At 42.0% G+C, this 12,724-nt stretch overlaps 1 protein-coding gene across 1 annotated transcript; it reads left to right on the plus strand.

The window, feature by feature from the left end:
- Positions 1-528: 528 nt before the first annotated feature.
- On the plus strand, positions 529-5,590 carry kiss1ra (KISS1 receptor a; the record flags this gene model as incomplete). The annotated part of the gene is made up of 6 exons (XM_080837649.1): positions 529-574; positions 1,006-1,233; positions 1,630-1,754; positions 3,434-3,569; positions 4,370-4,608; positions 5,216-5,590. The coding sequence occupies 6 exons, from the start codon at positions 529-531 to the stop codon at positions 5,588-5,590; spliced, it is 1,149 nt and encodes a 382-aa protein (XP_080693775.1).
- Positions 5,591-12,724: the final 7,134 nt, after the last annotated feature.

Consider the following 12,724-nt stretch of genomic DNA (forward strand, 5'->3'; position numbering starts at 1 on the left):
CCAAGACAAAATGCTTGTCCGTGTTTAGCCTTGTTTAAAACACATCTGGGAGAGAGGGTCTTGATTTCCAGTTTTAATGACTGCCCATAGCACTAAAAGCACGGCCGTCACATTTGAACAACAGGTGCATTCGCGTGAACATGATTACGAGCGCATTTTCTCTGACCTCGCAATTGAGATTGGGGTCAAATGTGTTATTGAGTGAAATTGTGAGAGGTGGACTGTTTTGGTATGGTGCAATGCGGACACAAACACAGCTGAAAACATAACAATTACACTGACTGACAGAGCAGCAGGTTGTATGTTGAATTAAACATGAGAGGTCAGTGCGTTTCCCACACATTGGTGCATATACCTGGTGGCTTGCCTTTGGACAAGTCCTCGCAACAACAATGTCTGTATGTGGAAATTACAAATGATGCAGAGCTCTCGTTTTCTTTAACTTAAGGCTATGACATGGAAATGTGTCTCTGAGGTTAATATACCGGTATGCAGATGCTATAAAGTGCTTTTGGTATGTATGTGAAAATGTCTGGCTGGATCCAGGCGGTCTCCTCCCAGAGCGCACAGAGCTGTCAGTGAGGTTGGACAGCCCGAGTCCAGAAATGGGGAGAATGTTGCTAGGAGACCTGACATCACTTCTTAATTCTGTGCTCGTACTGGAGCCCACGTGTGTGCTGGCACACTATAAAGCCAATGGGAGCGCAGCGCTCTCTACATTCAGCATGAAGGGCTCCTTTTTCAAAGAGTGCAGAAGGGACACCGGTGGATTCTGACAAGCAGGTTTACTCAAACTGTGGGCTCATGAACATGCTCTGATTTAGTCTGGATGAAAAAGTACTTTGCATGCAATATAACTAATCCTGCAGTCTTTGCCATATTCTCGACCTTGAATATATAAATATATGTATGTTTTTTCAAAGAATTTCCTGTGCCGAAATGTAATTGCAACCACGCACATAATTTTCTGTCCACCTAGAATAACGTCTCTCTTCTCCTCTACAGCCATCCCAATGGACATGTGGAACTCGTCAGAGGTTGTGTTCAACGAGTCTGAGCGCAACACCTCCCAGGGGTACGCAGAGGACGAGGAGCACCCTTTCCTCACCGACGCCTGGCTCGTACCGCTCTTCTTCTCCCTCATCATGCTGGTGGGGCTCATCGGCAACTCGCTGGTCATCTATGTGATCTCCAAACACCGTCAGATGAGGACAGCCACCAACTTCTATATAGGTGAGTGTCTAATGTCATCACACTACTGCAGCCACAGGGGACTTTAGGGTCACAAACAGCAACACACAGGCAGAACATGTCATTGATAGATTCCTGTGGAAGATATGTGTTAAAGTGTCTTTCATCTGTCTTACCTCCATCAATGCTGTGCAGGTGCTGTAATATACAGCAGCTATAGCTAGAGTATAGATTTCAAACAGACAACTATAAGTAATAATTATTTTAACCGTCTAATGATATACGTGTTAATGGTTGCATGGTGTTGTTTTTTAGGATGTCAAACTTTATATCAATATTTTCTATCTATATTTGACACTAGATTTTTACATTTGTGTTTGGCAAGCTCTGCTCTATGCCTTTCAAAGCTTTGTCTATAAAGTGCTTATTTTCCGACAGCTAACCTGGCTGCCACGGACATCATCTTCCTAGTGTGCTGCGTGCCCTTCACGGCTACACTCTACCCTCTACCTGGCTGGATCTTCGGGGACTTTATGTGTAAATGTGTTGCTTTCCTTCAGCAGGTAATTGAATACCAGCAAATCGCATACAAAATGTAAAGCATTCAAGTCCTAGATGTGCTTGATACTGAAAACATGGGATGTGCGTTTGGGGGAACCAGTGGATGTGGTAGACTCTCATGGGTATCGTGTGGTGAAATGGCCAGAAGTGAGCATTCAGAAGTCTTGCATATGTACTATATCTGCTTCATGACAGACTAGGATTTGTGGTTAAATAATGTCTTAATCCTGCATGTAATTATAGGACATTCATTTGCATCCTTGTAATTAATCATGACAATGTTGATGCACGATACTGAAGATGAAGACCTAATTATCCGAGCTCCTGATTACACAACGAGTTTAGATTCAATTTCATTTGTAGAATAGTCATTATGCAAAGAATGTACATGCTGACCACTAGAAAACCAATTGTGTGAGAAATATTAGATAGGAAAGACATACTTTTGCCCTAACGTATGCCTTATGAAGAGTCAATTCCAATAGAGGTAATTGTGCAACTACTGTAGATACTGTGGCTATGCCAAATTGCAGTTCTGGCTTGTAGGGGCAAGAGTATGGTTTGTCTCTCTCGTGTTTAACTTACTGTAGCTGGTGGGTTTTTTTTTCAACCCTTCATGTGGCATTTTTATTTATGCACTGAAACATAACTACCAAAGAAATAACATTCCTAGTAAGGTATAATAATAACATGTTCACATCCATGCTGATAGTGAGTGTATAATGTGAAAGAAAATGAAACCATCACTTAGACCACAGAAAGAAAATAATAATAAAAAACTAGAATAACAATGATTTCTAGCTTTAGATGAGCCCAGGTCAGGGTTGTGAGGGTGATGTTTTTAAGACATGGAGAACAAGGATAAGCATCCAATCAAGGCTTCTAACCCCTGACTCTCCACACTGGCCAACTAGGTGGAGGAGTTTTCATATAGGACTTTCTTTCTGTTCAACTTACTTTCTTCTAAAAGAACCCTAATAGATTTGACCACATATTTTAAATCTAGACTCAAATTAATGTTCAGTACCTTCCAAGATACTGGAAGCATAAATAAGAACCTACCTAAATATTGCACTTGAAGTTTTCAGCCACTAGGGGGTGCCTGTGGTGTACATAGCTTTGGTACAAAGAAGACGTCTATTTCCTATCTCCAGAACAAAAAAACCCACTGATCCTTTGTCTTCTGTAGGATAGCGAGGGACTTATGTTATGATGTTTTTCCAAGGCTAAATACAAATGAGCATTTGCCGCCGCAGATTATAATGTGGTAAAATTCTGAGGAAGAAAATTGTGTAGGAGGAATATTTTAATTAAATATTGTTGGATCCAATTAGAAGGCATGTTGGCGCAGTTTGCTCTTTTCAGTTGGGCATATACTGCACTTTTCAGCTGGGGAGAGTCACATATACTGCACATAGCTGTGACTTTGTTAGGTATTCTTCTGAATGTGAACATGTAGTGGGCTTCAAAGGATATGTAATAGTAGAGCATGGTTAATTAACGTTATAAAAAGGTGTATGAGAGGTCACATTTTGTGCTTATTATCTTAACGGACTGGCAGGTGGCGCCCCAGGCTGTGATCTGCTAATGCATGAATAGAATGGAATGGAGCTTTTCTTAAAAGGACACCATTCAAATTGCATAATCATTATAAGATGACTGCTTATTCACTTTTTTTTAGGTAACAGTCCAGGCTACTTGCATCACTCTAACAGCAATGAGCGCGGACCGTTGCTATGTGACGGTTTATCCGCTGAAATCTCTGCGCCATCGCACTCCTCGCAGTGCCATGATAGTCAGCATCTGCATCTGGATTGGTACGTACAATGAGTCCTGGACGAAAATGACATAGATGCCCATTGAGGTTCATTACATGTCAAATAAAACCAAAACTTTCCATGCTGGCTCTCCCCGTTTGATCAACTATTGATTCCGGCATGTTTCATGGAATCATGTATATATCATATCAACAGTCTTTGTATGGGCATCATTACTGTAAGAAGGTGTGGATAAAAGCCAAGCTGTTGGCCTTCAGAAGGGTGCCTTGCGTTCTAGCCATACTTTTGATGCTGGTGCACACTATGGTTTTGTGCTTTGACTTTACTATTTTATCCCGTTTTTGGTCATCGAAATAAACGCTTATTTTGGTATGCTCTGTGGTCTGTCTCCAATTTATGTTGCGGCTCACGAGCCGGGTCATAATATATGCTCATTTGTTTTTATCCTAATATGTGTATGACTCCATCTGCTCCTTCTGATTCTCTCTTCTCGTTCCCGCCTCCATTCCCTTCTGCTCTCTCCTACCTCCTCTCATCTCTATCTCTCTACCTGGTCGGCCCAAAGTAGATGGGTCCCCCCTTATGAGCTGGGTTCCGCTCAAGGCTTCTTCCTGTTAAAAGGAGAGTTTTTCCTTGCCCCAATCGCCTTAGTTCTTGCTCTAGGGGGTTCAGGCTCTGGGCTCTGTAAAGTGCCTTGAGACAATTTCAATGGTTTTTGGCGCTACAAGAATAAAATTGAATTGAATTTAAATGACCTTTTAGCACTCTCAAAAATGATTATGTAGAATACATTTGTGTAGAACATTCTGCTCCTAACTATTTTTTTTTACTTGATTCAGGTTCTTTCATCCTATCCACACCGATTTTTATGTATCAGAGGATAGAGGAGGGCTACTGGTATGGACCCAGGCAATACTGCATGGAGAGATTCCCCTCTAAGACACACGAGAGGGCTTTCATTCTGTACCAGTTCATAGCTGTTTATCTACTGCCTGTCTTCACCATCTCCTTCTGTTACTCGTTCATGCTCAAAAGGGTTGGCCAGCCTGCAGTGGAGCCTGTGGATAATAACTATCAGGTATGAAGACAGCTCCTATGTATTTATTTAGCTGTAGGAAATTGAAGTGGTTGTGCCTCACAACATATGCTATTAATAGACTATTTGGGTTGACATTTTAGTTTTATTTTCTACCAACCAAGACTTACCATCTAAAAAAGATAAAGCTTTTAATGGTAATATTTTCTGTGTGAGGGATGTGATTTAGGCACATGGTATTTTAATGGAAGATTGATTTATTGATCTGATATTGGTCTAGGGCAGGAGTGGGAAATTCATTTCGCCAAGGGGCCACATGAGATAGTGGGACTGTTGTGGAGGGCCGGACCAATAGGCTGAACTCAATTTAGCGTGAAAAATGTTTTTGCAGTATTAAAGGTGTGCCCAGACGACCAACACACATGGCACGCACACACATGGGAGCAAGCTTGCAATGCAACAGTATAAATATAAAAATGAATAGTAATTAATTGACATTGACATTTGACATTGACCTCCGCGGGCCGGTCAGGGACAGCTAAGGGGCCGCAAATGGCCCTCGGGCCACACTTTGCCCAGGTCTGGTCTAGGGCCAAAAACTGTATAAGAAAATATTTTAAAAAGCGGTCTGCTTATTTCTCTTCCCCAGGTCCACTTGCTCTCAGAGAGAACCATCACCATCAGGAGTAAGATCTCTAAAATGGTTGTGGTCATTGTCCTACTCTTCACTGTCTGCTGGGGTCCTATCCAGATCTTTGTCCTCTTCCAGTCGTTCTACCCGAACTTCAAAGCCAACTACACAACCTACAAGATTAAGACATGGGCCAACTGCATGTCTTATGCCAACTCCTCCATCAATCCCATTGTGTACGGGTTCATGGGAGCCAGCTTCCGCAAGTCCTTCAAGAAGACCTTCCCCTTCCTGTTTAAGCACAAGGTGCGGGACAGCAGTGTGAACTCGCGCACTGCCAATGCTGAGATCAAGTTTGTCGCCACAGAAGAGAGCAACAATGGAAGAAAATGAAGAGAAGCAAGCTGTGCAGCAGGGGAGCTTTTGGGTCTTCTGCAATTGAAAGGGGTACCTTTCAGGTTCCCACCAAACATTGAGTGCTTCACTCAAAAAGACTGATTCTCATGTTTAAAATATAGCATTGTAGCACAGCGTCTCACCAACATTTTACGCACTTTTATACCCTCTGGGTCCGGAAGTGTCTGAAACCTAAATTTGTGTGCGTGTGCGGAGGGGAGGTATGATCTCAATCAATGTGCAGCAGGGGAGCTTTTGTTTTTCCTGGGAACTGATGGCAAGTTGCAGTTTAAATACAGAGGGTGGCGTGCACATGCATGGATTCCTAAAATAAATAAAGTTTTATAGCCGTACCAGAGACACTCAAAAAATAAGCTGTGGTGGTTTTCTAAATGCAACACCAACATGCATTTGATATGTATTAAGATTTATGATTCACATTCACAAAGATCACCATAAACTTTTCAGTCCTTTTCAGCGCAAGTTAAATGTGAGGTTAAATTCATATGTGACTAGGCATGAAATAATCCACTAGTCAATGATCAGCAATCAAAACTCAACAGGGATGCGTGTTCCTTCCGCAGGGGAACGTTTTGCGAGAGAAACTCTTGCTGGTGTAGTAAAGCAAACATGAATGTGGCATTTGTATGGATGGCCTGTCAACGTTGATACGCAGGAGCTTGCAGGGTGTTGGCTAAATAAGCCGTGTCAACTGTTGACTGAGTCACCGTATCTGGACCTACTGCAACACCTCCCTCTGTACATGAAGCTCTATTCAGTCTTGGGGTCCAAGTCCTCGGCCCAACCCCGGTGGCCTGGGCAGGTTCGGGGTCTTTCCGGGCCATATTTACATTCCCTTCAACTTACTTGCCATGCTGTGGAAGAACGGTGACTCATGTTGGTTTTCAGCTTTATGTTTTTTTTTTTTTTTTTTTTCTCATCTAGAGAGTTGGTCATTTGTCCAAACTCACAGGAAAAGTATGTGGAATAAAATATACCAGAGGAAGAATATTAGCAACAATGCAGGACTTTGTAGATATTTGCTTACCATTTCTGGCAGAAAAATAAGTAGTATTAACAGACCACTTTATTTATATTTTGGTGTAAAATATTACAACTGTATTATGATATCGCTCTGAAAAAACAGCAATACATTATGTCTTGTGCATCTCATTTGAATTTGCCATGTTTGTAAGAGTCATCATTGACGTGTCATTTTTTATGCCAAGATGGCTGTGTGGACTAATTTAGGCTGAACATGGGAGAAGATTAATGCTGATTTTGACAGACTTCACTTCTGTGGTTTATTGATTTTAATCGCTTCATTATTTGTGTTAATCAAGAGGCTGTGAAACAAGAAAAAAAAATGTTTTTGTGTTTTTGTTTAACAAGTGCATTAACAAAGACGAACCACTGCAGACATGAAATAAAAAATGTTGCTGTAAAATGCAGAGGCTTGCTGGTGATTATGTGACTTTCTATTTTTAGCACCTAACGTGCTGTACGTGTTCTAATATAATTTCAAGCATAACATAGTCCAATTTAATTGAGTTAATTTATGTACCAAACAAGTTAAATAAATAAAATGCAATTGTGTTGTGTTAAGTTCTCAATGTACACTATTATTTGTATCCAGCAATTTATTTATTCTTTTCATCTGTAAAGTGTTATTTTCTCTAAACATGCTGGATTCATGAGCATGAGCTTCTTGGGGAGAGACACCCTCAGTGAAGATCATAAAGATATTCCTGATGAAGTTTATAATTCACACCTGACCCCCCCCACTTAGCCATCATCACGTGTGAACTCTGGTTATCTGTAATCACTCCCCTCAAGCCATGCATCAACAGTCAATGAAGGCATATCATTCTCTGGCTTACCTCTAAACACACATGGGCACCGACCCAAAAATGTGCCACGCACAAGCATACGCCCCCGCAGACCGATCGACCTGCTCAAGCAAGCCTGTAGCATTCTTTTGGAGTCCCAGATTTGCATTTCACTCCCTGGTGGCCATCGCAAACCCACACCTCAGCCAGAGCTACCCAATCTGGCAGACTTAATGTCTTTGTCCCTGAACAGTGTGACGTTTGACGTTTCTAAGGTACTGCTTGGGATGCAGCACTGGGTGGAGAAGAGGGAGGAAGGGAGGGTGGGAGATTATAAGTAGGGCAGTAGATTTGTGCGTCTCATTCCCTTACAAGAACACCCAAGCGAGTCAAGGCGTGTCTAACAGTTGCAATTTGAATATAAGGCAGGAGTCGTGGCAAGAAAGTACATCTCTTAACCCTCCTGTAGTGTTCATATTTTTGCTGCACATAAGGAGTTTTTGGGTATTCTGCAATTGAAAGGGGTACCTTTCAGGTTCCCACCAAACATTGAGTGCTTCACTCAAAAAGACAGATTCTCATGTTTAAAATATAGCATTGTAGCACAGCGTCTCACCAACATTTTACGCACTTTTATACCCTCTGGGTCCGGAAGTGTCTGAAACCTAAATTTGTGTGCGTGTGCGGAGGGGAGGTATGATCTCAATCAAAATGCATCTATTTTTCTTAACACGATCTTCACAAAAGAAATACCCAAGGCCAAGGAGTTTCAGGTGGAAAACATAATCCTGAGTCTTTGAGTGAACTCTGAAAACTGGTCCTGAACACCAGAATACCACAGGAGTGTAAATGGCTTTAAGTAAAGTTATAACTGCAGTGTGATTTACTCAGGCTTGTAGATAGTAAAAGGATCATAATTGTAATTCACGGAAGATTTCGTATGGGTTGCTGACAGAAATATGTTTATTTGTTCGCAAAGTATCGAATACGACAGCTAAATGAATCTGACTCAGAGCAGGGGCTGCATTTCAAAATGATTTAGTCAGCGAGGCACTGCAATCCTCCAGCTCCTTGGTGAAGCGACCAAATTACTGAGTAATTTACTCCCACTGTGGTACAGACATAGTTCACCTTCGGTCGACTCTTCTTTCGTGTATGAAGGCAGATTGCAGTCTTTTTGCAGAAGGAAGAGTGCAAGAGTCAGTAGATGTAACAGATAAACACAAATAAAGTGGCACAGAGCATTAGTATGTATGCAGGGAAATTATTTGTACTCAAAAGGAACATGGATGTGAATGAGGAGCTAATTTTTCTGGATTATTCCATTTCAGTAATGAAAAATATTTTAGAGGTTCAGTGATGACTAGATCAAATCTTGGCAAAACAACAACACGTGCTTGAGAAGAAACGTACACCTGAATTATGTGGTTATCAGGGGCTGTGAAATCTTGGGGTTTTCAGGTTTCTGGTTCAAACCTTGGAATTTTTAAGAGGAAATTCTGTGTGACTCGTCCATTTAACTTGGTTATTTATTTTAATTATTTAAAAAAATGTTTGATTCTATCGGAAGTTTCGAATACTCTCACCTTATGGAACCTTTCAGTCCAGGCTTTAGCTGTTATCCTACCAAACGGGCATGGCCTACTTGCAGCAAAGTAACTTGTTTTGAGCTACCCCTACTTTACAAACAATACCTGCAATAGTGAATATTAGTACATGGTAATACATTTAAATTAGTCAATGGCACTGAACTCTTCCTAAATGACTACCCAAACTCAAGCAAAGAGTAAAGTACACTGATAAAATACACTTACTACATCAATTATTACTAATTATCAAGCTATCAGCAGCCCTTCCGAGTGTAACTCAACTATTTCATTTCCTTGGAAGCTAGTCAAACAGTACATTAATTTCTTTACCACACATGATCAAACAATACATTTCTCAATTTTGCCAGCAAAAGCATTACAATGTTAGCATTTCCCACTGATTTATGTTTGTGAGTATGTTTGTCAGTTGCAAGAAAAAGTGATAATGTGTGTAGCTACTTCTCCCAAAGATCAACTGTATGAAATATATCTGATACCATACAGCCAAGGCAAATAGCTGAAATGTCTGACAAAATAACTGATACAATAACTGATACCTTTAGTTTGAATTTTGGGCTTTCCTTACAATTGCCATCCAGCGGCTTTAGTATGGAGTAGTCCATACTCCATGGAGTAGGTTCTCTTCCCTCTATATAACCTGAGGGGGGCGGCAGAGAGCCAGAGCGACCTTGGGTTATACTTAATCATGCTACCCTTAATCTAACTAAGCACAAGATGTGTGGGGAAATCATCTGCTGAGTACCTTTGCTCACCATGTGGAGCTATTATTGGCTAAATATAATCAGAGGGGCGAATACTTTGACTGCCAATAAGAGCTTTTATGCACATTTCCTACCAGCCCCGTCAGCGGTTAGGTAGTCTGGGGGCTTGGGTTGGAGCGTAGGGGCCAGTCTATGCTTTCAGGAGCAGGGGCCACTGGTGACAGCTCTGACCAAAGAATCACATTGGACAGTCACTAGGCTAGGGGGGGGGGGGGCTGTCTGCTCTGCCCACTGTTATCATCAGAACGCCCTGGGTCCTAACGTTTCTGGCAAGTGCAGTACAGTGCAGTGCAGTAAGGGCCTCCAGGGAGGCGGCTGGCTCTTTTCCCTTCTGACCAACCTTCCATGAGCAGACAGTGCAGGAGCTGAGGGCAGTGGAGGGGTGGAGGCGGGAGGAGCGAGGAGCGCTGGCCGCCTGTCTGAGGAAGGGAAAAACATTGTCAGCATTGGAGAGAGACAAGGCAGCAGAGCACAGCAGCAGCACAAAGAGGCCTTTCTACACCGCTGTGTGAGTGTGTGAGTGTGTGTGTGTGTGTGTGTGTGTGTGTGCGCCTGAACGCATGTGTGCCCTACCGCTCTGCGTCACAACGGGCAGGAAACCACGGTGCCTCTGGCGTTGCACAGGCCAAGACGGAGGGGAGGAGTCAGTCTAGGCCCCTAAACTGCAGACCAAATGAAACCCAATAGCACGGCCGTCTAAAAATAAACTCAAACTCCAGCGCCCATATGGACGTAAACACAACAAAAGCAGACGTACAGGGGGTGAGAGATTTGTTTTCATTTTGCAAGCTTGTTGAGCAAGAATTCCCCAAACGCCAAACCCCCCCACCCGCTCCCCCACCACGGCCTGCCACCCATCACTACGATTCCTGGAGCTGAGTGTAGCCTGGGTCTCCCAAGCGTGACTCATTAAAATGGTGGTTGGTGCTGTTTTAGTTTTTAGTTTGATGGCTATGGCTACGACTGCTGTTATTAACGCTGGTGCACTGGGGCCAGGCGCTTGCAATCTGCCTAATTAACTTGTGTTGGGGGAAGTGTGACTGCACTCAGTCCCAGGCAGTTCCTCACCCAAATTTCCTCCTCTCTGGCAGAGGCCCGATTGGGGGCGGGGGTTGGTTGGTGGTGGTGGTGTGCGGCTTCGCTGTGTGTTTGTGATGCCTGCAGTGGGGCTGCCAAGCCACCTGGAGCAGGTATTATTTGAGCTTGTGCCAGGAGGCACTTAAAGTGCAGCCACTCAGTCTAGCAGAAACACGCCTGTCTGGGTGTACATCTGACAAGGACAACTAGCCAAGACCAGAGGATGAACAGGGAAGGTGAGCAGTGACGTCAAGACTAGCACAGGCCATGGAGTTCTTATTAATCATCCAGCGTGACAGGGGTACCTGAAATGTTCCTGCCTTTCAATAACCACCACTGTCTGTGAACATCACTGAAGAGTGTACTCCATCAAGGATAGGTGGATGATAATTGTTTTGCTGTTTGTAGTGGCACTGCAATTGAAAATAGACTTTCAAAAAGAAAAGGCAAAAAAGGAAAATAATTGCATAATTGCAATGAATCATGGTAATGTACTATGAAAGGTCAAAATGGAATAGGAACAATGGATGTGATGTTGTTTAGCATTCAAGTTGATCGTTCACCCTTGGTAGTATGTAGAAAATGGTTATTTAAAGCATATTTTTTAGGTAATTTTAAGTAGCCAAGGAGACAGAAACGCTTTATAGAACAGATTAACAACCTAGATTGTCTTTTCAGGGTACTGATCTTTTCTTAAACACTTTTCTCAACGAGGAAAAAAACTGTTGAAGATATGACAAAGGGCTGTGAAAACTCAGGTTCCCTTATCATTCATTTTTGGCAAGGTTAACAGTCTATCTTTCTTCAGATCAAAGCCTATCCTTTTAGATTCTGACCACCATAGCCATACAACTAAAATACCGGTAGCTCAGAGAAACAAACATGAGATCTGACAGAGATGGGCTTCCTCTGACTCACGCTTAGGCTTTCTCCTCTGGGCCAAAGTCTATCCAGCTCGAGTTGTCCTGGTAACCGACGAGCTCACAAACGCCAAACATTGTGCAGACGAGCTGCAGAGGAGAGTCTTGAGGTGCAATTTATGTGTTTATCAAAGCTACTCATCTGGTGTCGAGGAAAGACTAAGGAGAACTGATTTGCTCTCTAGTTTGAGATTCATACAAATAGTTTTTCTTCCGTATTTCTCTATATTATAATTATGTATGTATTGTTGTTGTTGTTTGTGTTGCTGTTGAAAGATATGCACTAAATTAAATGTGTGCATTATAGAACCAAGAACATGTGCATAAGCCTTTTGGGGTGAGTGATGACTCAGTTAATTTTGTGCAAATAATGGCATTAAAGGTGTGGTTTCAGGGAATTAGTCACTCTGTGTTGTGTTAGGTGGTATAAGGAAACGTCAGGTACCATGACATAATCAATCATACACATTTTCCAAAATGTGCACTGTGGCCTTTCAAGCATTCACTCTGGGAGAGTGTTTCCCCTTTTTAAGTTTTTACACATGCAAAGTATTAAGAATGCAAATTCACATAAAATAAGTATGAAAGGAGTACTTAGCTTTTTACTTTACCCCCTATCTTTGCAGAGAATGACACAAAGCCATACATATCTTATGATCAATGCATGGCAGTACTACTTCCAGAAATGTACAGTATTCTCCATTCATAAATGAGACATACCGTCATATAATGATAATTGTTATTACGTTTTACATTAATATTTTCCACATTTGTTTCACAGGCAATAATTTTAAAGCTGATATAAAACAGACCTTAAAGGGAACAGAAATTACAACATTTTTTGAGCAATGAAATGATAAATCACTGCAAATAAAGCACTTCTCCATTTCCATTAAACCTGAGCCTTTTCTGAGAAGAAATTGAAAAAGAGGTC

This window comes from Sprattus sprattus, assembly GCF_963457725.1.
Source record: "Sprattus sprattus genome assembly, chromosome: 4".
NCBI lineage: Eukaryota > Metazoa > Chordata > Actinopteri > Clupeiformes > Clupeidae > Sprattus > Sprattus sprattus.